The sequence below is a fragment of the Misgurnus anguillicaudatus genome, chromosome 13, assembly GCF_027580225.2.
Source record: "Misgurnus anguillicaudatus chromosome 13, ASM2758022v2, whole genome shotgun sequence".
Lineage (NCBI taxonomy): Eukaryota > Metazoa > Chordata > Actinopteri > Cypriniformes > Cobitidae > Misgurnus > Misgurnus anguillicaudatus.
This window is the reverse complement of record NC_073349.2, coordinates 24,508,520-24,535,308: the sequence shown is the minus strand read 5'-3', so window position 1 is coordinate 24,535,308 and position 26,789 is coordinate 24,508,520. Positions and strand designations below refer to the sequence as shown.

At 38.9% G+C, this 26,789-nt stretch overlaps 1 protein-coding gene across 1 annotated transcript in view; it reads left to right on the top strand.

Moving 5' to 3' along the window:
- itga5 (integrin, alpha 5 (fibronectin receptor, alpha polypeptide)) overlaps nucleotides 1-26,789 on the top strand; it is a 63,282-nt gene that overhangs the window by 10,232 nt on the left and 26,261 nt on the right. Inside the window, exons 2-15 of the mRNA XM_073875456.1 lie at nucleotides 9,912-10,042; nucleotides 17,756-17,856; nucleotides 17,989-18,112; nucleotides 18,217-18,278; nucleotides 18,377-18,422; nucleotides 18,558-18,686; nucleotides 18,804-18,848; nucleotides 20,671-20,714; nucleotides 20,859-20,912; nucleotides 21,669-21,721; nucleotides 23,801-24,009; nucleotides 24,128-24,328; nucleotides 24,434-24,479; nucleotides 24,583-24,696. Coding sequence (XP_073731557.1) covers nucleotides 9,912-10,042; nucleotides 17,756-17,856; nucleotides 17,989-18,112; nucleotides 18,217-18,278; nucleotides 18,377-18,422; nucleotides 18,558-18,686; nucleotides 18,804-18,848; nucleotides 20,671-20,714; nucleotides 20,859-20,912; nucleotides 21,669-21,721; nucleotides 23,801-24,009; nucleotides 24,128-24,328; nucleotides 24,434-24,479; nucleotides 24,583-24,696 — 1,359 coding nt within the window. The remainder of the gene's footprint in view (nucleotides 1-9,911; nucleotides 10,043-17,755; nucleotides 17,857-17,988; nucleotides 18,113-18,216; nucleotides 18,279-18,376; nucleotides 18,423-18,557; nucleotides 18,687-18,803; nucleotides 18,849-20,670; nucleotides 20,715-20,858; nucleotides 20,913-21,668; nucleotides 21,722-23,800; nucleotides 24,010-24,127; nucleotides 24,329-24,433; nucleotides 24,480-24,582; nucleotides 24,697-26,789) is intronic.

Genomic DNA, 26,789 nt, shown 5'->3' with positions numbered 1-26,789 from the left:
CTGAATCATTATCACATGTTGTAACATTCAAACAAGCAAGCCCGCATTTTATTCAAAACATCCTACCAAATGTTTCAACTATCATTTGAAACAGTAGCATCCCAAGCTATAGGAAGCTACTAGCAAATAATAAATTTGCATGGAAAATAGTTTTAAAGGGATAGTCCACCCAAAAAATGCTGCCATCATTTACTGTACCTACTGTACTCATGTTGTTACAAACCTGTATAAATCTTTTTGTTCTGATGAACACAAAGGAAGATATTTTGAGGAACGTTTGTAACCAAACCAATCAGAGGCCCTGTTGATTTCCATAGTAGTAGTATTTTTTTATGAACTGTCCTTTTAATGCACTGAATACATTTAAAGGAAAACACCACCGTTTTTTAATATTTTAATATTTTTTTTTACCTTAACTTAGACGAATTAATACATCCCTATCTTTTTTCAATGCATGCCCTTAATCTTTGTACAGTGCGCTGTGAATGTGTTAGCATTTAGCCTAGCCCCATTCATTCCTTAGGATCCAAACAGGGATGAATTTAGAAGCCACTAATAACTTCCTAGTTTTCCCTATTTAAAGACTGTTACATGAGTAGTTACACTGGTATGGTAGATAAAAAATGAGAACTATATTTTATGTTGAAAGAGCACTTAGTTTGCAGCACTTCGATCTCGGCGTGCAGTAACATCATCACTCCTGACTACACCCCCTTTCGATTAAGTGCTGAAAACAAAGTGCAATATAGTTCTCATTTTTTAATACGCGTAAAAAATCGCCACGTTTTATTTTGTGCCACCATACTCCTGTAACTACTCATGTACCAGTCTTTAAATAGGGAAAACATGGAAGTATTTGGTGGCTTCTGTTTGGATCCTAAGAAATGAATGGGGCTAGGCTAAATGCTAACACATTCACGACGCACTATACAAACATTAAGTGCACGTTTTGAAAAATATAGATATGTCTTAACTTGTCTAAGTTGAGGTAAGAACATAGTAAAATATTGAAAAACGGTGATGTTTTCCTTTAAAGGTGCAGTGTGTAAATGTTTGTGGCATCTAGTGGTGAGGTTGCGCATTGCAACCAACAGCTTAGTCCACTGCTCACCCCTCGCTTTTGAAACGCATAGAGAAGCTACGTTAGCCGCCACCGGACAAACATGTCATAGTTGGATACAACTTAGTAAAAACGTTTGTCCGTTAAGGGCTTCTGTAGAAACATGGCGGCACAAAATGGCGACTTCCATGTTAGGGGACCCTCTGTGTTTGCAGATAAAAACATCTCATTATTCTAAGGTAATAAAAAACATAATGGTTCATAATGAAAGTTCTTTATACACCCCTGATCATATAGTTTTGTATATTATTTTGCATTTCTGTCAAGAGATCCTTCAAAAAATTACACACTGCACCTTTAAGTACTTTTTAATAAATTAATTTTTAATTAATATTAATCTCGTAATTGTAAACAACACAAAGTCAGCTTCCCCGTCTATAGTGTTGCGATTCATTTTCTTACATCACCATTTGAGGTTTGTATAAGCATTTGCTTTGTGTTACTCTGAGATTTGAGGATTGGTTTCTGTCGTCCTTCTTCATTACTGTGCAGTTTTCCATCGAGCCTTCTGCATGCCAGTTTGGTGAGTGAGCTGTTGTCCTCCGATGCCAGCTGACCCAGTGGTCACTGCTTTGCTCATCATCTTCGGGCCACAGCTCCCAGACAGCAGAACCGAGCACGTGTGGATCGGCTCCACCGAGTAGACGGTGGCCCCGCGGACAGATTTCTTTAGCCTACTTTTATCCGTCTCATTATTAACTGCTTAACGACACAGAGACAGACGGGAATTTTTGTTAATGCCCGCTGGCGTGTTGTGAAAGAAAAACACCCAAAAGCAAATCTCCCGGGCCTTAGATTTAATTTAAGGCTTTCTTTGATTCGACAATGTCGGTTTACCAAGGTTAATGCTTGTTTTTTGATGCCGGAGAAATTTGTTTTGGATCTGTTCCACATCAGTTGTGAGAACATGGTGTGCGACCACTCAGATCTTTTTTTGCTAATAGCAGCATTTAAATTACATACTTCTGAACAGCCTGATGATTGGCCAGACGCGTTTTAGAAATGCTCCTTAGGCCAAATTACAATCAGTCTGAAACCTCATGGTCTTGTTTATATATACGTCTGGTAGGCATGGGAAAAGCAAGAACAATCAGAAACAACGGAAGTTACTAATTCATTATTTTGGCACATCTATTCAATTGCATTTAGCTTGATTGATTTTTTTTGGTCTGATGCTTGCATCTTGCCAAAAAGCTTCATTTGTGCCAATTTATTTGACATTTTTCCAGTGCCATGTAATGACGGGGGCAGACTGAGGTTTTGCATTTTGTCTGATTGTGATTATGCCCCTTCATTACCAACCAATGGGGTTTCCTGGAAAGCTTAAGCAATTACAATAGCGTTCAAGTGACACAAGTTAAACAGCTGGAAGATAATGAAGTGTGGAGAAATGTTTTAAAGGAGGGTAGTAAAGCAAGAATTTGCCATCTGATGTCCCTGACCCTCTAGCCAATTAACGGCATTATTTTTGCACGATCAGCGTCTTTTACCCGATGTTTTGTTGCCACAACTTAAGTAAATGTTATTTGTGGTACATCCATTCAGTTTTATAGTTGGATTACCAAACCTCAGACATGTGGTGTTAAGTTTAATACATCTTTAGCCTTTGCGTATAGCAAGCTTAGCATTTCAGTGGTAAATATATCTGAGGCTAAATTCCAGGCTAACTTAATTAGCGGCACACAAAGTATGATGCTGATTAGCGTCTTCTGTCAGAGACGGGGGTTGTCTCTCTCAGACATACCACCACAATAATGTTTATACTGTTTAATCTGCTTACATTTAACAGAAAAGTTAACCCTTTCTGCTTCAATACAGGTTAATGCTCTTCTTGTGATTGATTCATCAATGCTAGTTATTTCAAAGAAAAACAGTTGTCTTGGACAAAAACACTTGTAAACTTAATACTTGTTGCAAAACCTTTCACATTATGATAAAAATGTGATGATTATTTCAAAATATTTATAACAACAACAGGATTTCCACGTTTCCTTAAAATGCTTGAAAGTTTGTAAATCTGGGGGGAAAAATTCAAGGCCCTGGGAAGTTTTTGAAAATATACATACATAGATACAGATCATTGAAAGTGCTTGAATCTATTTTATGGAAGAAGTTTTCTGGAAAAAAATCCATATTATTCCCTGTTTAGTGTAGGATAATATCATTGACTTAATATCATTGATCATTCACACGTGCAAAACTGTTCGCTTTAAATGCTTATATCTTCTGTATGCGAATGTTGATTCGTACCAAAATGCCGGTTACACATGAAAACGTCTCGGGTTACGTATGTAACTGTTGGTCCCTGAGAAGGGAATGAGACGCTGCGTCTCCCTTGCCATACTTCCTGCGTCCCTGTAATGCCGTATTTGGCAATTTTTCATGTTGCGATATACTTCCTGGCTCCTGCGTCACACTGTCTTTATCGTTAAGCCTCACCATTGGTTGAATTTGATATACACATTCCAGGGCTCGACATTAAGGCTTGTCCGCTTGTCCGGGACAAGTGGATTTTTTGAAGGACAAGTGTAAGAGAAAATTAGTTGTCCGACTGGACAAGTTAAATTTCAATGAATGTTACTTCACCTTATGTGCCGTTAACGACAGAGCAGAACGCGCAGCGCAAACACCGAGCGGAATATTGAACAGAGAGCGCAGCACGCCGACACACACGTTTACATGTACTGTTATTGTTACTAAACAAGCTGTGCGCGCATTGAACCTGATCGCCGAACACGGAGGGGCGGGAGTCGCGGAGAGTGATGTTTCTTCAGGCTCCAGCGTGAATATAAATGACTTTACTGTGTGTCAAAAAAGCCAATTTAAGTCCGTATTTTTTCTCTTCTAACGTTCGGTAAAACACATAATGGGCTTAAAATCTTGTTTAAGAATCTGTTTTATAACGAGAATCTCTCTTTCAGCGCGCCTATGCGTGTGTGCGCTGCGCGACAGCTGATCTGAATCTGACAGAGTTCGTCACTGTACATTAAAAATCCCACACGAACATCACAGCGTAAATGCTAGGTGTAAGATTGATTTTATATATGTAACAGATAATCTAGATACATTTTTTCTTATAAGTTATTTAAAACATGGTAATGTTCAGTGTTTTAATGTCAGACAATCATTGAAAAATCTTCTATTATTTTGCTTTAATTGCTAATGTTAGTCCGGGTTTGGTTGAAGGCTACAGTTTGTCCGGTTAGAACAAGTATGTCTCACTCAAAGTATTCAAATCGTTGACTTTATTAAATGTGCATAGATGTGTGGTTAGTATAATGCACGCAGACGCACAGTCCACAAAACCTCCTTTGATTAGAATAAATCCTGCTTATTTAAACTATAACTATTTACACTATTCAGCCGATCTCCTTTCCCGTTATCATTCACCTGCTCTATTCTCCGACACTGCGCAGACTCTCTAGCGGAAAGTTTTGGAACAGTCCATTTCGCACTTAATAACAGGGGTGACCGGATTAGTCCATTTATTAAAGTTGACACTTTTCTACAATCATTGAAATGTGGGAAAAATGAAGAGAAAGGCAGCAGATATAGCATCATTCTTCAGAAAGAGTAGCAAGAAGCAGCCAAATGATTTGATTACATTATTTGATTATGATTATTTGATTAAATAGTTTGAAAAAACATGAGGTTCAATTATGACTATAAATTGTATGTTAATCTCAATTCATTTTAATTCAAATTAAAGTATTGTAGCAATTGTATGTTATACATTATTCTTATTAACACACCTATAATACTTAAAAGTATTTTAAGGTTGGATGATATTTTATGTGCACCAGAGTAACTGCTGGCCCCTGCCTGGCCACCCCTATGAGAAATCCCTTGCTCCGCCACTGATTAGCAAAACACAAAAAATACATTATATTCTAAATCTTTACCCGGACAAGTGACTTTTGTGCATGGACAAGTGAAACACAAATTTACTTGTCCGAAGGACAAGTTGCTCAAAAAGTTAATGTCAAGCCCTGCATTCAGACGAACTTACCACTGGAGGCTTCCTCAAAGTGTCACCGCAGTGACGCAGCGCGAGTTCCTCGAAAGGGACCTGTAACAATGTATCTTAAAAGGTAACACGATGTTACCTTGTTCTCACTTGAAATGTGTCCCCACATTTATTCCTTGAATTTGAGGGTATTGGACCTGGAAAGTCCTTAAAAGGTCCTTGAATTTGAAGTTAACGAAGGTATGGGAACCCTAAACAACTTGCTTGACAATACAAGGAAATGCAACCATAATACTTTCTGCATTACACACACCTGAGTAAGCAAAAAGGTTTTCGAACTTAGTCAGTGACCCCTAACTTTGCCAATAAATCTACTCAGCAGTTTATGGGTGCTAATAATAGTATGTTAATAACATTAACTGCGTTGAAACAACGTACTTTTGTTCTCTCACAAGGCCAGATTGTTTTAATTAAAGTCAAAAGCTTGCTATACTCTCTGCTAAAAAGCACTCTTTTCCATTTTAAGCAGAGCCGTAAAAAAACTTGCATCTAAGCCAACAGCAATCTGGCTCTTATCATTATGCTAATGTAAGCTTGACATTTAAGGGCTTAGATGGATTAAGAGGGAAATTTAAGAGAGATGAGATCCCCTAAGATAAACCCCATTACATGCTAATTGTTTCTTATTTACAGTTCTTTCAGATCATTATCAAACTACGGTTTTGACTTTGTTTACTACAGTGTTAGGCGTAAGGCATAGACATTTCCGATTGGCTTGATGAAAGCAATTTTGTGTTTCTGGGTTTCCTTTCAAATCTATTTGATGTTGAATCTGATGCTGTTCGTTATTCACAAGGCGGCACATGTGAAGGTTAAATGAAGTGTTACGCATAGCATGCAAATTTTACGTAACGTGCTGCTGTATAACGGACGGCATTGCATTGGCAGCGCAAGGGTATGGGTTTGAACCTAGGGAATAAAAATATTGATAATGTACTCTTAAGTCGTTCTGGATATAAGTGTCTGCCAAATGCATAGGCCTAAATGTAAATGGTTACTTGCTATGGCAAGTCTTGGTATGAACATTCAGTATAGTGTAGTGGTTTTGCTTTGAGCAAGTGCATCTCAGCATTTTGAATTAATGATAAAAATGCGACTCTTGTAGCTGTACTGTAACTGTACACTTGCAAGCCAAAGCAGTAGTGAAAGCGCATGACATTCCTGAAACTTGAGAGGTTAGATTAGAGTGGAAATGCTTTGGGAAAGTTATTGGGATTGCAGCTGTTAGACGCATTTCACATGCATCATACCAACATTTTATCAGACTAGTGTATGCGAGTTGATTTCTAGTGTGTTTGGGTTCAAGTGAGGTAGTTCAGCATGATTCTTTCTCACTTTTGGCTGAGACTTTGTCCAGTTTTTTTGGTAAGATATACTAAGTCATTCGCAATTCCCAGAGGAAGAGCATTATTAGTGTCTGGGATTAACATTACACCTTGGCCAGAGCTTTCTAACACCTCGGGGAGACTCTCTTGGTCTACACATGGTGGAAAAACGGGATATTCACTCCAGGCCGGAAAAGGCCTTTGTTTTGATTCTCCCCCCATCCCCCTGTTAGCTAAACAAATTAAAAGTATCTTCACTTTTTCCATGTTTTGTGCTCGCTCTAGTGTCCTAGAAACCTGTTGATCCCAAAGCACTATTATTGTTTAATGTTTATTAAATATATCACTGTTTACTCAACAAAACTCAGATTTTGTGCTTTTAAACTGAGTCACTAATGCACTTTGCAACTTGGACCTACTTTTTGATAACAGATGCACAATTTTTTATTCAACATTCAAGATTTATTCATCACATTTATAACAGTTTTATACTGTACACAACTTGTAACATGGTCAGCCGTGCATAGACATGCAAAAATAGTAAGAGAAATAAGAAATTTGGTGCAACATATATGGCTGCATTCACACTGCCAGCGACTAGCAATGGCGAAGCGATGCAATCTTATTTATTTCAGTGGAAGCGTGCCGATTTTCAGCAAAACGAGCGGCAGCGACTGTTGCTGACAAGAAGTGGGCGTGTCCAGCCTGTTCATTGTCTATACGGCAAAAATATATTTTAAATATTTTTAAAAAATATACAAAAAATGGCCAAAAAATATATTTGCTGAAATATATTTTGGAATATGTTTACAAAAATGTATTTTTCACCAATATATTTTTTGGCCTTTTTTATATTTTGAGATATATTTTAAAAATAAATAAATTTTAAAGCATAAAAAATCTAGCGTACTATATTTACTTTGTTACGAACTTGTAAATTATCAGTTTTAAAAATATAAAAATTAAATATATTTTCAACTTCAAAAATATACTTTATAAAATTAACTTGTATTTAGCATATATTTTAAATATATTTTGGCAAAGAATATGTTTTTTGCCATATGGGATGTAAAATTAGAAATGTATTTGCTTGCCCTTGAAATACATTTTAAAATATATGTTAATATATATAAAGGTTAAAACTACATATATTTCCAAATTCAAAAATATATTTAATTGAGCATTACTTTATACAAAATATATTTCGCATGTATTTAAAATATATTTCTGGCCAGAGAAATGTATTTTTTGTTGTTGTATGGGAGACGACAAATTTTAGAACATTTCAAAAAATTTTATGCAAACGATGAGCGACCTTTGGGAGTGACAACCAATGAGAGTGAAGCAGTGGATTTCACGCCATTCGTCATGTACAGAGAGGACGGTTATTCATTTGTTTATGAAAGCGACTAGCAAAACACAGCGACAAAGTGTCAGTGTTCATGCACAGTAACAGTAATAAAAAAAATCTTTTACAAGTAATACAAAAAGTGATGTCCTTTTAATCTTATCCTCCTCAGTCTTTGTTCTGCTTGTTCTGTTTGTGACTCAAGTGGTCATCTGGTCTTACCTACAGGATCTCTGTAGTGCATCTAAAGTGGGCTTGAGCGTGCATGGCTGACCGATGGGCTCGCTGAATTCGGCCATTGTAAGGAAACCCTCTGTTACGCGTCACTGAGTCCAGCCCAGGGGCAGGAAAGGGTGTTCACTTCCTGTACCTTAACCCCCCCTCAAAGATGCCCCTAGTGCCCTCTGACAAACACCTCCACACCCCCCATCCCCCTGTTCTCAATTGACCAGCCATAATGACAGGAAAGATGATAGTAAGTTTGCAGACAATGAGGTCATGGTGGCGCAAATCCACGCTGGCTCTTGGAAAATTAGATGCAGATTAGAAGAGCAGGGACGCTGGGAGTGCCCGTTTCGGTTTTTGGGTACTTTTTCTTTAGATGTAAATACGATCCTATGCAATTGAACGCAACAAAGCACAACGCTAGTTATTACTTTGCAACAAACTCCCAAAGATTAAATATCAGTGTTTGTGCTACGGTAGCTTGCATCAGATCTTGTGGTTTATTTAGTGGGCGGCTTTCGATTTGCCATTTTTGCATGGCAGATGATAAAATCTGGGGAAAATGCTATAGACTTATTTATATTACATTACATTACGTACAAACTATGTATTACATTATATACTGTACATTATATTTTACAGTAACTGTAGATGGGTCAGTGACAAAAACAGTTTGGTAAGATGAGAAATTCCAAAATCTTTTAAAAAAACTTGGTTTAAAAGCATGCATCAGGTTTATTTCAATGCAAATAGTGTATTTATGTTAATTTTATGCAATAAAAAATGACATTTGCACCATTTTTATGAATGTTAAGACTGAATGGACCTGAAAATGTCAAATGGTGTAACCACCAATTGCGCCAAAGAATGTGAAACATTAAATATTTTATCCACCTTGATTGCATGTAAGCGTAATCATCAAATATGTATATTATATATTTTTAGGAATATATTTATATTTTCATTTAAAAAACTTGTTACACCAATTGACACAGAATATTTGGGTGATTATTGCAAAAATGTCAATGTGGTGTAACTGGTCTGTCAAAATGAAATAAAACCAGTGATTTTAGACTTGGTCCTCAAAAAAGAGAATGTATGCAAGTAATCTGCAAATTTATTTTGAAATTTTAAACTTTTTATATTTAATCGAACCATACTACACAAAATAATTAACGTCATGTTATTGACCCACATACAATGCAACTACATATGCAACTACATAGCAATACATTGGCAACCGCCTAAACACCCCTAGCATTTTGGAAGTGACTTTTGTATGAAGAAATGCTCACATTTTAATAAAAACAAATCGTTTTTGAATGTTTAACTATTCTAAAATCTACCTCAGTCTCTTCCTGTCCAATCACAATTGTTTATTCCTCATGGTTGGTTTGTAAGATTTTTAATGTGGTTGTGTAGTATGTTTTTATGTATGTATGTATGTGATCACATCCAGTGTGTGATACATTTGTGTGTGTGCAACCCAGAGCAAAACCAGCTGTGTATCCACCACAGTCTCAGCTCTTGTTTTCTCATTGACTTATTACCCAGTGGGACCTGGTTTGTGTGTGTGTGTGTCTTTGTGTCATGGTGGTCACATGTTGCCAACAAAGTTACTAATGATTGCACATGGCCACGTTGTTGCATAATACAATACTGTACTGTAGACCAGCAGGCAGTCCATTTCCTCAGACCATCAGCATTTCTTTGCTAGATTCTGGTCTGACTTTATAATCATATTAAACTGTAAAATATAAAGCTGTTTTCTTTAGCCCTGTTTATCTCAGAATTGTTTATGCTCTATTAAAAATGTTCATAGTATTAATAGTATGCTAACTTCATCCCTTTTTTTCCATTGAACAGTGTGAGTGTTATAGTTGGAGCACCCAAAGCCAACACCAGCCAGCCTAAGATCAGAGAAGGAGGTTCTGTCTTCTACTGTCCCTGGAGCCTCAACCAATCACAATGCACCAGCATCGAGTTCGATCCACACGGTAAGATTCAGTGACTTTCAAAAAGGTTCTAATATGTACCATTAAGTACAAATATGTATACATTGGAACCAAATTGTGGTACTAATGTGGACTCTCTTGGTACTTTTTGAAAGCATACCACTACAGTGACAACTTGTATCTTGTTTTCTTAGAGTGTACATACCATAATTTAGATGGCACGGCACCATAACAATGTGCTAAAGTACACTCTGTTTTACACATTTTTGTGCTATGCTATTTGACACATTATGCATCATTTTAACACATCATGCTCTATGGTTTCACATTTAAGGCTTAAGGCTAGTCTTAGCCTAAAACACGTTTAAGCTGTCTCAATTAAAAATAACTTACACTGACGGATCTTAAAAAGCGCCAGTGCCATTGATTTGTCTCATGATACACAAATATACAACAACTTTTTCTTATGCATGTGTATTAAAGATGCTTAAACACCTTAATTTATCTAAGGCTTAGTCCTGGTTTTAGCTAAGCCTTGTATGTGAAACCAGGCCTATGTGTCATTAAGTAACACAGTGTTGTTTCAATGATAACACAGAGATTTGTCTGTTTTTCATTTAGTGTGTTGTCCCAAAAGTAACACCGATTGTGTTGTTTTTAACACATCCGGTTGATTCTCGCGATTAGACTTATGAGGTGTCATGAAACATTTTGATGATAAAAGTAAATGCTATCAAAATAAGAAGCATACAGTTACCAACATCTCTTCATGTTCTATTTTGCACATGATTTCAAATGACATCATACAAACTATTTTTATTGTTTTTTCACATTTAAGGGGAAAATTGTCATTACCGCAACATGTCCATGACTGGATTTGGGTTCTTTTACATGGAAAATTTATAATAAAAAAAATCTAAAAAAAATTTAAAAGCTTCTATAAACCTTTAAAGTAAAGAAACATGTGGTTTTGGTGATCATTGGTAAATGTAGAGACAATAATAAGGAATATAAATGTGTCCAAGACCAATTTTCTCATCCTCCGCAACAAGTTTCAATCATTGTATAAGCCCTCAAGGAACTAACATTTAAAAAAAAATAGTTGGAAGGGACAAAATTGACTGTGACACTCAAGAAGGCTTCCAGTTAAGTAGTTCTTATTTTTTCTCTTCAGATAAAAGTTTAAATTTTGTTTGTCATACTAGTACAGACAACTTTTTAGTTCTCATTACCGAAACATAAGTTTGTAAATGCATATATGTAATGTTTTATTATGTTGCGGTAATGATCATTTTTGATAATAATAATCTAAAAAATGTAAATCATTCTATAGGAAATATTTTTTAAATCCTATAAAAATAATGGTTATAGTAAGTTCAGACCTTAACTTTATATGTTCCAAAAATAAATAAAAATAAAAATTCTAATGCTGGACACCTTCTAAGTCTGGATTTCATGAGAATCACCCATTCATCTTTAGAGTACAGTCAGTAAATAAATGCTTGGTTTTGTACTAATAAATCCAGTTGGTCAAGCCTATGTAATTAATTGAGGTCTTAAGACTGCTAATTGTTTACCAGCACTGTAAGCAGATCCAGTGTTTAGACTTAAGTTACCACATCCTCTTCAAAACAATCCCTGTGTTGATAGATATCTGCTCTTTCCATTATGTGGCTTCCTGAAAATAAGCACCTTTCGGTCACACAGTCCTTCTCCCCTCATTGTGTCGACTGTGATGCTTATGAAAATTTCTCAACATTGACAATAACACGACACAAGCAACTCATAAGGTCTGGACATTCATGCTGGTAAACTGTATTGAGTGCTTTGTATGTCGCTTTAGATGAAAGCGAAATGATAACTTGTATCATTTGTTTACTGAATACTTATTTGTCTGTTTTGTGGTTGCTTTTAAAGTTCATGCATATTTATCTTCATGCTTTTTTAAAGTGATCTGCAACGTAGGCAATCACAAGGAGTCAGACTTCCATGCACTACAGTGATGGGGGAAAAATAAGCGAAGATGTCAGCATGCACTATAAAGTGTGTATTAAATCAAAGAAGAATATTTTTCTTGAAGTGAACCGAGTATTAGGGACTGATCCAAGTTGTTGAGCACATGTCAGGAGGACTGTGAAATGTTCGCTTTCTCAGACTGCTGGCTTCCTTCCTGCAAAGTAAAAGTGTGCAGTGAAAATCCAGATTTACTATCTGTTACACAGAGAGAAATATTCCAGCAAAACCTTTTACAGAGCCATGTGGCTTTATATTTTTTATTATGAATCGGAGGTTATATGTTATGGAAAGCAGCTAATCGTGGCATGCAGCAGATTTTTTTAAAAAACCCGTTAGTGGCATTTTCTAAGCAAGGACATTTATTTAGTAAATAAACTGTTTATTTCCAATAAATGCCAGGCTGTTCTTCCTGTTACATTTGACTTCAATTAAAACTTAATGTTGTTTTGGTTTAACTCGATATTCGAGCGGTAGATGGAAATTGAATTGAGGTAATACCCTGTGACGTGTGATATATTACAGCGGTTGGTTTAGTCTCGGGGGTCAATGTTTATCCAATGATCATTTAATAAGATGTCAATACATCCTTGCAGATCGAAAAGGATTTTAATAAGTGAGAAACAGCCAGATTTACTTACTTAAGTGCAGTGGATGCTGAGCAATATTGCATAATGTTTGTTTCCATGACAACCACAATTTCTTAAATTTAGTGCATCTCTTAAAGGGATAGTTCACCCAAAAATGAAAATAATGTCATTAATGACTCACCCTCATGTTGTTCCAAACTCGTAAGACCTCCGTTCATCTTCAGAACACAGTCCAAGATCCTTTATATCCAGTCCGAGAGCCCGTTGACCCTTCACTGAAAATCTACCTACAGTATACTTTCCATGTCTAGAAATGTAATAAAACTATAATCAAAGTAGTCCATGTGACATCAGTGGGTCAGTTAGAATGTGTTGAAGCATCAAAAATACATTTTGGTCCAAAAACAACAAAAACTACGACCCCACTCAGCATTGTTCTCTCTTCCGCGTCTGTTGCGAAGCGCATGCGCGAGACTAAAGTCATGTGACACGGATGACGTGTTATCCTCAGACATGTTTGCAAAGTTTTTTTTTGTTCAAACTTACAGCGTGTGTCTCCCTCAGACTGTAAACGAAGCCTGGGCGCACAAAAAAAAACAGCTGGGGCGCACCATATAACACGTCATCCGTGTCACTGCAGTCACGTGACTTTAGTCTCACGCATGCGCTTCACAAAAGTCGCGGAAAAGAAGACAATGTTGAATAAAGCCGTTATTTTTGGACCAAAATGTATTTTCAAACCTTCAACACATTCTAACTGACCCACTGATGTCACATGGGCTTCTTTGATGATGTTTTTATTACCTTTCTAGACATGGACAGTATACCGTAAATAGATTTTCACTGAAGGGTCAACAAGCTCTCTGACTAAATTTAAAACATCTTAAACTGTGTTCTAAAGATGAACGGAGGTCTTACGAGTTTGGAACTAAATGAGGGTGAGTCATTAATGACATTATTTTCATTACTATCCCTTTAATATACAGTGCATTCAAGCTATTCATTCAAGTGTATAAGTCTTGCTGTTGCACTCTACCTGCATAGTTCACGTTTAGTCCCAGCTAATCTTTCATATTTAGACCTCACCACTTGAATAAAGGCTTGACCCAGCGGTCGCTGATGCACCATTGGTTTCTCTTAAGTGGGTCACGAGAGGGTCAGATAATGCTTCCTCCGAACTCACATCTCTCAGCCACAGAGCCATAGCTAATCATGTCTTAAGATCTAACCTCTTTCCTTTTCCTCCCTGATAAGAAAATAACTGAGAAAGATGAGGGGGGGGGTGCTGACTCTTGTCTTTTCTCATTTCCTCCTTGTGGCATCTCCCAAAGGACACTTGATGTGATGACTGAATTTAGCCATGTGCCCCGTGCCTTTCGATACCCCTCCTAACTCGCCCTTATTCACACAGGCCTGATGCTTTACTAATGGGGTACCTCACTCACCAGAGAGAGAGAGAGTGGTGCGTATGTGACCCCTGACCTCCGCTATTCCCTGAGAGAGCTCATACGTCTTCTCTGCTTGACTCAAGAGACTGTGAGCACTCATAGGATTACCAACAGAGGGAATTTTGATGAAAATGGCTGTAAATCACAGCACGGGCATCTCTTAATAATTGTTTTAGCAGCGTTGAATGTGTCGTCTTTAATCTGATCTGGTTATGTCAGCAGTATCTCATGTAGATGGAATTTCGTGACATAAATTATGGTCCATGTCACTTATCTGAAACTGCCTAAGTAGACACTTAAGGTCCATCTACTCAACACTATCCACAGGTTGTGTATTTTGTATTATGTTTAGGATATGAAGTCATTTTGCTATGTGGAATAGATATAAGGCAGGCCAGTTTTGGGAAGGTTTCCCCATAACCGTGCCCAAACAACACCGTTTTCCTCCACCTTTCCCGCTGAGCTTTATCATTTTAGCTGTACTCTTCAACCGTGATGTTGAAAGTGAGATTATCGCTTTAATGCTCCTCCTCTTTTGACATTGACTGATTCTTTTCCCACAGGCCGTCCACCCCGACCGAGCACTAGATTTGCATTAGCCGGCATCTTATTACGTATATCTAGCAGCGTCTGGGAGCACATTTCACATAGACTTTAGTCTCGCTGGGGCAGGGCTGCTGGTTTTCCTGCGTGATTCTTCTGTGCTCTTTTCTTTGGCAGAGCACAAGGGAAAGACAGGATGTGAAAAAAGAGGAAACTGAGAGGGAGAATACGATCGTCATGGAGGTGGCCATAAGGCATATAACTTTAATGTTATTAGAGGTCTCTAATCCCCACTGCTTTCCTACTGGGGTACCCATGATCCTTCAGAGACAGAAACAACAGACGTCTGGGGAAATAAATTGTGTGTGTGCGCCTGTGTATGTGTGCTTAGGTGTTCACCTGTATCTGTCCATGTGTGTGTCTATATGTCTATGTGTGCTTCCTGGTGCGTGTTTCTCTGTGTATGTCTGTGTGTCTCTCTCTGTTTCTGTCTGTGTGTCTCTAAGTGCTTCTCTGTTTGTGTGTCTGTGTGTGTGTCTCTGCGTATATCTGTTTCTATAAGTGCTTCTCTGTTTGTGTATCTCTGTGTCTGTGTGTGTCTCTGCGTCTGTGTGTCTCTGCGTCTGTGTGTCTCTGTCACTATGTCTCTGTGCATGTCTGTGTCAGAGTGCTTGTGTGCCTCTGTGTGTCTCTGTCTCTGTGTGTGTATCTGTCTCTGTCTCTGTGTGTGTGTCTCTGTCTCTCTGTGTGTCTCTGTCTCTCTGTGTGTCTCTATGTATGTGGGTCTTTCTATGTGTGTCTGTGTTTCTCTGTCACCATGTCTCTGTGAATGTATGTGTCAGAGTGCTTCTCTCTGTGTGTTTGTCTCTGTCTGTGTGTTTGTCTCTGTGTCTGTGTGTGTCTCTGTGTCTGTGTGTGTCTCTGTGTCTGTGTGTTTCTCTGTGTCTGTGTGTGTCTCTGTGTATGTGTGTCTCTGTGTATGTGTGTCTTTTTGTGTGTGTGTGTGTGTGTGTGTCTGTGTGTGTGTGTGTGTCTGTGTTTCTCTGTCACTATGTCTCTGTGCATGTCTGTGTTGGAGTGCTTTTGTCTGTATGTGTCTATGTGTCTGTGTGTGTCTCTGTCTGTGTGTTTGTCTCTGCGTGTGTCTGTGTGGGTCTCTGTCTCTGTGTGTCTCTGTGTGTCGTTCTGTGTGTGTCTGTGTTTCTCTGTCACTATGTCTCTGTGCATGTTTGTGTCAGAGTGCTTCTGTCTGTGTGTGTCTCTGTGTCTGTGTGTGCCTCTGTGTGTCTCTTTGTCTCTGTGTGTCTCTCTGTGTCTGTGTGTCTCTGTCTGTGTGTGTCTCTGTATATGTGTGTCTTTCTGTGTGTGTCTGTGTTTCTCTGTCACTATGTCTCTGTGCATGTTTGTGTCATAGTGCTTCACTCTGTGTGTGTCTCTCTGTGTTTCTGTCTGTGTGTGTCTCTGTCTCGGTGTATATTTCTGTGTGTGTCTTTCCGTGTGTGTGTGTGTGTGTGTGAGTGTCTGTTTCTGTGTGTCTCTGTCACTATGTCTTTGTGCATGTCTGTGTCAGAGTGCTTCTCTGTCTGTGTGTCTCTGTCTGTGTGTCTCTGTATATGTGTGTCTTTCTGTGTGTGTCTGTGTTTCTCTGTCACTATGTCTCTGCATGTTTGTGTCATAGTGCTTCACTCTGTGTGTGTCTCTGTCTGTGTGTGTCTCTGTATATGTGTGTCTTTCTGTGTGTGTCTGTGTTTCTCTGTCACTATGTCTCTGCATGTTTGTGTCATAGTGCTTCACTCTGTGCGTGTCTCTGTCTGTGTGTGTCTCTGTCTCGGTGTATGTGTGTGTGTGTGTGTGTGTGTGTCTGTTTCTGTGTGTCTCTTGTCACTATGTCTTTGTGCATGTCTGTGTCAGAGTGCTTCTCTGTGTGTGTGTCTCTGTGTGTCTTTGTGTATGTGTGTCTTTCTGTGTGTGTCTGTGCTTCTCTGTCACTATGTCTCTGTGCATGTTTGTCTCTCTCTGTGTCTGTGTGTCTCTCTGTGTCTGTGTGTCTCTGTGTCTGTGTGTCTGTGTGTCTCTCTGTGTCTGTGTGTATATTTCTGTGTGTGGGTGTCTTTTCGTGTGTGTGTTCTATGTGTCTGTCTCTGTGTTTCTCTGACTCTGTGTGTGTCTCTGTGTATGTGTGTCTTTTTGTGTGTGTGTGTGTCTGTGTTTCTGTGTGTCTCTGTGTATGTCTGTGCATGTCTGTGTCAGAGTGCTTCTCTCTCTGTGTGTGTGTGTGTGTGTGTGTGTGTGTGTGTGTGTGTGTGTGTGTTTGTGTTTGTTGGTGTGTCTGTGCATCCATATGTCTGATTTGGAGGGAACAGGATGAGTCTAAAGAGTTGACAAGTAGAAGAAGATAAAAAGTAATACATGATAGTAAAAGAATGAGTGGGAGAGGACGAAAATAATAGAATTCCTTGAAAAGGATGACAGGCTTGGGAAAAGGAAGGTGAAGGGTGCTGTAAACAAAAGGAGAAAGAGAGCGTGTATCTGAAAGATAGCTCAAACTTCTGTTTTGCTTGGATGAGTTTTCCTGAGACTTTTCCCCACTAAAGCCACACCCCCTCTTGAGCCAGACAAGATACCACCATTTCGATGAATCTCGTGAATGGGATTCCAATAAATCTCAAGAAACCCCCAAATCAAAAAGAAACAGAAAATAGAGAAATATTTCTCTGTGTTACATCATGTTTGAAATGATGGTGCGTCTGGAGAATTTCATGTGGTTCAGTTTGACAGTCAAAGGCTTTTTGTGGCGATGTTTTTAATGTCGGATCAGATTGTTCTAGTCTGGTGAATAATCCAGCTGAATCTAAGCTCTGGTCTTGGTCTAGCGGTCTCATTGAAGTCTCAACATCTCTCATTGGTCAGCACATGTCACCTTTGTTTGAATTATGAATCCAGTTTCAGCCCATATGTGACCATCTGTCTTTTCCCCTTGAGTGCCGGCACTCTGTGAGATGACCTTTAACCTTATCAGTCACCTGAGGAGCTAATCTTGCAGTCTGTTCATTTTTCACCTGCCATTTTTAAGAAAGTAACTATGCTTTATTTTTCATGCTGTGCTGTCTAAAACCATCTAAGCAGTGGAAACTTGTCTTTTGCTGTTTTTCTGGCTGTAGGAGATCTAGACCTGACAGTGAATTTCACACCACAGCAGGGAGAGTTCAAATCCCATCAGTGGTTCGGAGCAACAGTACGGGTTCATGAAGATAGTGTACTGGTAAGATGTTTTCAAAAGTCTTAATGACTATGACTGATATTCAGTCAAATTTACTTTGCTCCAGATGTACCGTATTCTTTACTTGCATGTGAGATGGAGGTGACCTTTATCCTTACAATATTTTTCCTCTAGGCTTGTGCTCCTTTGTACTCATGGAGAACCATGGAAAACATGCCTGAGGCCGACTCCACTGGATCATGTTATCTGTCAATCAAAAATTTCACCAAGTTTGTGGAATACGCTCCATGTCGCACAGGTAGGATTACTACAGTATGAAAAATATATAGTCTGCTTTAAACCGCTCTATCCACATAAAAAAGGTAAATTGATGCTTTATGAAATAAATGTCACCTGTTGCAGAATTTCATGGAAGTAAAGGACAAGGCTATTGTCAGGGTGGATTCAGTGCTGATTTTACACGGGTGAGACATTTTTGACTAAAAATGACACAGAAATGCCATGATCATCAGTACTGTTGCATCTTTCCTGTTCTCACTTTAATATTGGTGCTTTGTTACAGGAAGGAAAAGTGGTGCTCGGCGGACCTGGCAGTTACTTCTGGCAAGGTTGGCATTGCAAACATAAACACCTCATAAACGTATATTTTAAAAAGCCAGTTTGCCAACTCCTCCTTCAGCGTCTTCGAAATGTGTATATTTGCATAGTCTGGCTAAAGTTTAACTTCTCTGTATCATCTCTAGGTCAAGTGATCACAGCAGTCAAGCAAAAAATAGTCCAGGCCTATTACCCCGGATACTTCCTGACATCTGTGGATGGGCTCATTCAGACCAAACAGAAAAAAGAAATCACCTTTGATGACAACTACATGGGTACGAATTGCCTCCCCTCCTCTTATTAAGCAGTTCAGATGCTGCTGTTAAGAGTTGGAGGTCCTCCAGTATTTATAAATCTCTACATATGTCTCATCTGTATTTTTGGTTTAACAGGTTATTCTGTGGCTGTGGGCAATTTCAGTGGAGGTGATGAAGAAGGTAAAACTTTTGACCTATTAAAACGTCATTTGTGGGACGGGTTACTTATAAACAATTGATCAAAGGTTGATCAAAGTGTGATTTAATATTACTCTCAATGGTGCTGCACATGACCATATTTGAAGAGTTTGGTTCCAAAACGCAATGAATCCATTTTGACTCATTTCGGTAAAAACGTGTTTTCTATACCAAGAAAGTGACAAGATGAAAACCACTATTTTCTGTTACAAACTTTCACATAGCATCTTGAGGTTATAAAAACTAAAAAATCCATAATTTGATTTTCAAAGATTTATTATAAAAACTGATTATTTTTGCGCAATAAAGTTTTTTTCAAAATGCTATAAATCTATTGAATCAATATATAAATGTACATTCATTTTTGCCATGTTATATTTATTTAGTTGACTAGTGATATACACTGATAAAATAAACATTAATGGCATTAATGAAAACACTTACTTTATCATATTAAAAACAGTGTCATTGCTGCTGTCATCCTTGGGACGTCGTCGCTGAACTTTTTTGACAGCGATCAGCTGTAAAATGTTTTGGTCCTGCTCAATTTTCGTTGACCGAGTAAAGTAATGGAAAGTTTTTTAGAAGATCCCATGAGGTCAGTGTGTGAGCATGACAGAAGCTTGATGGTGTCGGGAGAACAAGCAACAGCCAGCATTTTTCTGTCGCCCGAGTGGCTAACGTTTTGTCCCCGCCATAGAAAACCACCACAGGTTAATCAATGCAATCGAAAGTATTATTTTGTTTTTGTTTGTTTGTTGATCATGAAGTACAAAGTAGATGAGAAAAACTAGGATTCCTTGTGTATTTAAAGCGCCGTCATTATTGTTTACAATGCGTGGAATGGTGCGCTGTGATTTGTTGAGCGGATTTATTGCTTTCTGCAGAGGAGGTGGACTTGGGTTTATCATGTTTTGAGAAAAAAGGGAGAAAAAATGACAGAATAACACGGCGGATATCGGATTTTGCGTAAAATTAAGAATTTACTTTTTAATACTGACCTAATACAATACTGATTTTGGTGGTAACTCATTTTTTTAAAATGGCGTTTATCGCGTTTTGGAACCAAATTCTTCATATGTCTATTAAAGTCAGTGTAAAGTCATTTTAGACAATTGTTTTGCATTATATATGTTAAATATGTATGGCTGAAACACATTGTAAATACTTTGAACTGTAATACTAAATAGTGGAAAAACAGTTTTTTTCACATTTGTGTTCAGGATTATTTGGGCGGGGCTAAAATGGTGGCTCCCGTGCATCATCAAGCCACTGTTTTAGCCCCGCCCAAATAATCCTAAACACAGAAATGTGGAAAAACTGTTTTTCCACTATTCAGTATTACACAAATGCCCCTAACACAATTGCGGGCATCCTGTCAGATTGTATTTGAAAGTTAAGTGAGACCCGTCAGCTTTCCCTCAAGTGGGCGTGGTTTCAGCACAGCATTTGAGAGCTGATTCAAGATTTTGATAACTTCTATTTATTTGCCATTTTTTATCATTCAAATTTGGCTGGGGAAATAATAACAAATTTTTCTGTCGTGTCACAAACTGAGACCACATTTAATGTCGGACTTCACACCAACTTTTAAGAACCATTTTTTTAAGAACCATTCAAAACAAGTGTTACGATGATTTATTTTACTTCATGATGTAGTTTCACCCAAACATATTTTAAAATTGAGCCCTTGGAGCAATGAATTATTGTAGAAATGATCTTAAACCCACAGACCTCCATGTTTCCACTACTAAATCTTGCTATTTACTGTGTTTTGTTGCCTTGCCTGTTTTCTGTCTATTAGACTTTGTGACTGGAGTCCCCAGAGGACTAAAACTGCACGGGCAGGTGAGAAAAAACAACGATTTATACAAACATCAATCAATAAATTTGTCGGAAACATTGTGCAGCACGTGTTTAATGCTTTAACCACAGATTGTTTGCTGGCACGTGATGAAAAGAAAACACTAGCGTGTTGTTTTATCTTCTCAGGTTTCCATTCTTAATGGCTTTTTGGACATGCTGAAAAACTTCACTGGTGAGCAGGTGAGGTCAAATAACATTAGCCATATGGCACTCAATTACTGTCTTTATGTTAAGATCAAAACAAACCGCCGTAATCAGGTTATTTTTAAGATGAAACTTAACAGCTGAATTTGTGTTTGTTCTCTTAAAATGAAATTATAAACAAGAGGAAAGGTCACCACTTTTTACCAGGATAGTGAAACTGTTATGCACTGATGACATAAGCAAAATAATTTCCTTTACAATCTCTTTAAACCGAGCTGGAGTGCTCTGTGGTTAGCAGTAAAAGATGATTATTGGAGGCGAGAGCTTACAGGCAGTTTTTTATAAATGTGCGCTACGGCTTTGCAAATGGAAATTGTCGGAGGTCTCTTACTGGTCTGATTTCCTCAGCTGAATAAATACAATCAGAAAGCGTCTGTGTGTGCCCACCTCAGGGGTCTGGAGAACAGAGACACATTTGAGTCACCAGACAGCTTTTTCAAGCACTGGAAATCCCAACCGAACCGATTTGAATGAATGTCAATTTGTGCCTTAGGCGTAACAGTGCGAAGCTAATGTCCATGAGGCATTCATAAGTTACACAAGTTTCTATGTGACACACAGCATTTATAAAATAGCCTCCTTGTAAAATGAGAAGATACTGCATATATATTGAATGATTCAGATCAGTTCAGAAAGTGTTGTAAAGGAGAACGGAGGGAACGTTCAGACCAAGCTTAAGAAATGTTGGTTTGTGAGATGTTGGTTGATCTGTTTTGATATTGGTGTTTTCAGATGGGATCCTACTTTGGCTATGCGGTGGCAGCTACTGACATCAACAATGATGGGTATGTGATCATGCATGTGCGTTTAGATCTAGAACATACAATTTATTTAGTTGGTAAATTGACTTTACGGCTTAAGCCTAATTTATACTTCTGCATCTGACCTACACCCTTCCCTTTATGCCATATGTTTTTTTGTCAGCTGAACCCCTTTTGACCTAAATTTACTTTTACTTGAAGTACCCCCTGAGATTTTAAGTAAATATTTTAATAATCTAATAGCACATTTGCATGTTTAACAAAAATTTTTATTTTTCATCCGTTTTAAAGTTTTTATCAGTAGTATGTTACATCAAGGTCAAGGTTTATTTATATAGCACCTATAAACGACACAAAGGTTGACCAAAGTACTTCACAAGCGAAAACAACAATCCAAAAACTTTGATCCAAAAAATAAAATATAATAAATAAAATATAATAACGCAGAAAAATAAAAAATAAAACAAAACAGAACATTATTGATAGCATACATAGTTGCTGTCCCCTGACGTCCACCAATTGTCTTTTATTGGTACAAATTAAACAAATAAAAGATATATTTATATATTTTATTTAGATGTTTTATTTAGAGTCAATGCAAAAACGCGAATAGGCATCCTCTGTCCTGTGGTTCCTCGCGCGAAAGGAGCGTTCCTCGCGCGAAAGGAGCGTTCCTCGCGCGAAAGGAGCGTTCCTCGCGCGAAAGGAGCGTTCCCCGCGCGAAAGGAGCGTTCCCCGCGCGAAAGGAGCGTTCCCCGCGCGAAAGGAGCGTTCCCCGCGCGAAAGGAGCGTTCCCCGCGCGAAAGGAGCGTTCCCCGCGCGAAAGGAGCGTTCCCCGCGCGAAAGGAGCGTTCCCCGCGCGAAAGGAGCGTTCCCCGCGCGAAAGGAGCGTTCCCCGCGCGAAAGGAGCGTTCCCCGCGCGAAAGGAGCGTTCCCCGCGCGAAAGGAGCGTTCCCCGCGCGAAAGGAGCGTTCCCCGCGCGAAAGGAGCGTTCCCCGCGCGAAAGGAGCGTTCCCCGCGCGAAAGGAGCGTTCCCCGCGCGAAAGGAGCGTTCCCCGCGCGAAAGGAGCGTTCCAAAAACTTAAATAAAATATAATAAAATAATAATAAAACAGAACATTACTGATAGCATACATAGTTGCTATCCCCTGACCTCCACCAATTGTCTTTGGTACAGATTAAACAAATAAAAGATATATTTATAGATTTTATTTAGATGATTTATTTAGAGTCAATGCATTGACGCCAATGGGCATCCTCTGTCCTGTGGCCCGCGCGAATGGAGCGTTCTCCGCGCGCGAATGGAGCGTTCTCCGCGCGCGAATGGAGCGTTCTCCGCGCGCGAATGGAGCGTTCTCCGCGCGCGAATGGAGCGTTCTCCGCGCGCGAATGGAGCGTTCTCCGCGCGCGAATGGAGCGTTCTCCGCGCGCGAATGGAGCGTTCTCCGCGCGCGAATGGAGCGTTCTCCGTTAACCAATCAGGAGCTTGCTCTATTAGTGACGTTGTTATAGGAAGCGAGCGGATTCGCAGAAACCCCTCTCATGACACACTTTTTTATGTGAATGTCTCGAATAACTAGAATTTCACACACAAATGAAGCAAGTAGACTGTACATTTTCAAGCGTCCAACTACGCGCAAATAGCTTGTTTTTGTCGCTAACGCATGAATGCACAGTTATAGGTGTAAAAGGTATCCGTATCAAGGCAGAAGCATCAATGTAACATTTTTGGAGAAGCGTCAGTAGTAATGGCTGCAAACAGACAGCGACTTTTGTTACAGCAGACTTTATAAATTACGCTCCTCAACTTGGTCTATTTTTGTTTTTATCATCGCAAGCAGAAATGTGCCTGAGGAAGTGCCACACTATACAGTATTGCAGATTTTTTGTTTTGAGGATGTTTGAATCAGGGTACAGCATGGGTACGCGACTACACCATACAGTCGACGCAGAAGTATAAATATGGCTTTAGATTTATGCATTTGGCAGATGCCTTATTTGAAGGTAGACATTTTATCAGTAACCATGTTCCCTAAGCTGCTGCTAAGCTGCAGGAACACCTATGTGACATTTTGTGTACTTTATAATTAATGTAACCTCCAGAATGACAGACCTGCTGGTTGGAGCTCCTATGTTCATGGTTCGAGACTCTGATGGGCGATTGGAGGAGTTGGGTCGGGTTTACGTGTACTTGCAGAATGGACCTTTGGATCTCACGCCTCAGCTACCTCACCTGACCGGCACACATACGTTTGGCCGGTTTGGCAGCTCCATCGCTCCACTTGGGGACCTCAACCAAGATGGCTACAATGGTTAGAGCGTTTGCGTTTTATCTTATATGATATTATTTCTGGATTTCTGTACTGTTCTTTTTCATGCTTTCTGTTTATTTATCCATTCATCAATTATTCTGAAATCTTTGCTTTGCAGATATAGCCATCAGTTGTCCGTTCGGTGGGAAAGACAAACAAGGATTGGTGCTCATCTTTAATGGATTTGCTGGAGGACTCCGAGAAAAGCCCTCTCAGGTGATCGCCGGCCAATGGGCATCATCCGTATCCGCAAATCTTCCTGCCAGTTTCGGTTACGCCCTTCGTGGAGGTGAAGATCTGGATTACAATGGCTATCCAGGTGAAAACCGAAAACTAATATAATTTGTGTAAAACTCTTTAAACACCACAAATCTGATTGTTTAGTTTATACTAAGTTTCTTTATTCATCACTTTTCTACCACAGATCTCATTGTTGGCGCGTTTGGTGCTGACTCTGCTATTCTGTACAGGTGAGTCACAGGCATTTACATGTAAAGGTACCAAAACAGAAAATATCAAAAACAAAAGGTACATTAATGCTTTTCGATGTTGCATCCTTTTATACCTTTCCAGATCTCGTCCTATTGTAAATACGAGTGCCACTCTGAGTGTCTATCCAGCTATGATAAATCCAGAAGAGAAACTTTGCACCATTACCCATGGGACTGAGACCCTGCATGTGTCTTGGTATGTGTTTTATCTTTTACTTGTAAGATCTAAACAACAATACTTCTTTTAACCACATGTTGATGAAATGTTAATGACTTTAAAAAATAGGTTACTTCATTACACCCACAGTTAGGCTTTGTGTAACAGACCTGACATATGGTAGGGGTATATTTAAACTGTCAGCAAAAGCTTTTTGAAATGGTTTGGACACGCTATGCCGGTTGAGCGCGAGCCAGGAAGGTGGCGAAAAGCATGAAATGGCTTTTCCCACCTCCATGGAGCCCGTTTTAAAAATATTAATTCTATCTGTAGAGGGAAAGGAAACTGCAGGGTTGTTCCCCATCTGACGTGAAATGTCTTTTTCTCCGCCTGTGCTGTTTTAAACGGGGAAAGTTTGTATACACATGTCTTGATTACGACCCGTTGCCTAGACACAGGGGCTTTTGGAAGGAGAGAGAAAGAGAGAGAGGTGTAGCAGTGGCTTTGAATGAGATATTGTTTAGTGGTGGAACACAGCTGGGAAACATCAGGACATATTGAGCTGCACATGTGTGTGAGCTAATACACACACACACACAGAGAGAGAGAGAGAGTGAACTGAGTCTTAGAATGTGAACATACAGTACAGCATTTATTACACAGGTCAGGAGGAGTCTGGATTGGGAATATATTTTGTTACATCACTTTTATTTTAGAATGATCTTTATACTTCCTTTTTTATTCTATCTATACATCTATACACCAATTCATCCACCTCTCTATCTCCATTCATCCATTTCTCTCTTTCTTTCCATCCATCCATCTTTCCATATATTTTTCTCTCTCCATCTATCCATTTCTCTGTTTTTCTCTCTCTCCATCCATCCATCCATCCATCCATCCATTCATCTCTTTCTCTATCCATCCATCCATCCATCCATCCATTTCCTTCCATATTTCTCTCTCTCTTTAGCCATCATCCATCCATATCTTTCTCTATCCATCCATTTATCCATCTCTCTCTATATTTCTCTATCTATCTATTTATCCATCCATCCATCCACCTATTCTCTTTCTATCTATGTATTCTCCTATCCATCCATCTCTCTCTCAATCCATCTGTTTCTCCATCCATCCAGCCATCTCTCTCTATATTTCTCTCTCAATCCATCCATCCATCTCTTTCTCCATCCATCCATTCATCCATCCATCTCTGTCTATTTCTCTCTCAATCCATCCATCTCTTTCTCCATCCATCCATCCATCCATCCATCTCTTTCTATATTTCTCCTCCTTTCCATCTATCCATCCATCTCTCTATACATTTCTTTCTCTCTCCATCCACCCATTCATTAATCCATTTCTCTTTCCATCCATCCATCTTTCTCCATCCATCCACCTCTTTCTATATTTCTCCTTTCCATCTATCCATCCATCTCTCTATATATTTCTCTCTCTCTCCGTTCATCCATCCATCTCTTTCTATATTTTTTCAATCTATTCATCCATCTATTCTCTTTTCTATCCATGTATTCTATCTATATTTCTCTCTCAATCCATCCATCTCTTTCTATATTTTCCTCCTTTCCATATATCTGTCTATCTATCCATCCATCTCTCTCCATATCTCTCTCTCTCTCTCCATCCATCCATTAATCCATTTCTCTTTCCATCCATCCATCTTGTTCTATATTTCTCCTTCTTTCCATCTATCCATCCGTCTCTCTCTATATTTCTCTATCTCTCCATCCATTAATCCATTTCTCTTTCCATCCATCCATCTCTTTCTATATTTCTCTTTCTCTCCATCCATCCATCCATCCATCTCTCTCTCCATCCATCCCTCTCTCCATCCATCTCTCTATATTTCTCTCTCTCTCCATCCATCATCCATCCACCCACCCATCTCTATATTTCTCTCTCTCTCTCTCTATCTCTCTATCCAACATCCATCCATCTCTCTATATATTTCTCTCTCGCTATCCAACATCCATTCATCTCTCTTTCTCTATATTCCTCTCTATCCAACATTTATCCATCTCTCTATCTCTATATTTCTCTCTCTCTCTCTCTCTTTCTCTCTCTCTCTCTCTCTCTATATTTCTTTATCCATCCATCCAGCCATCCATCCA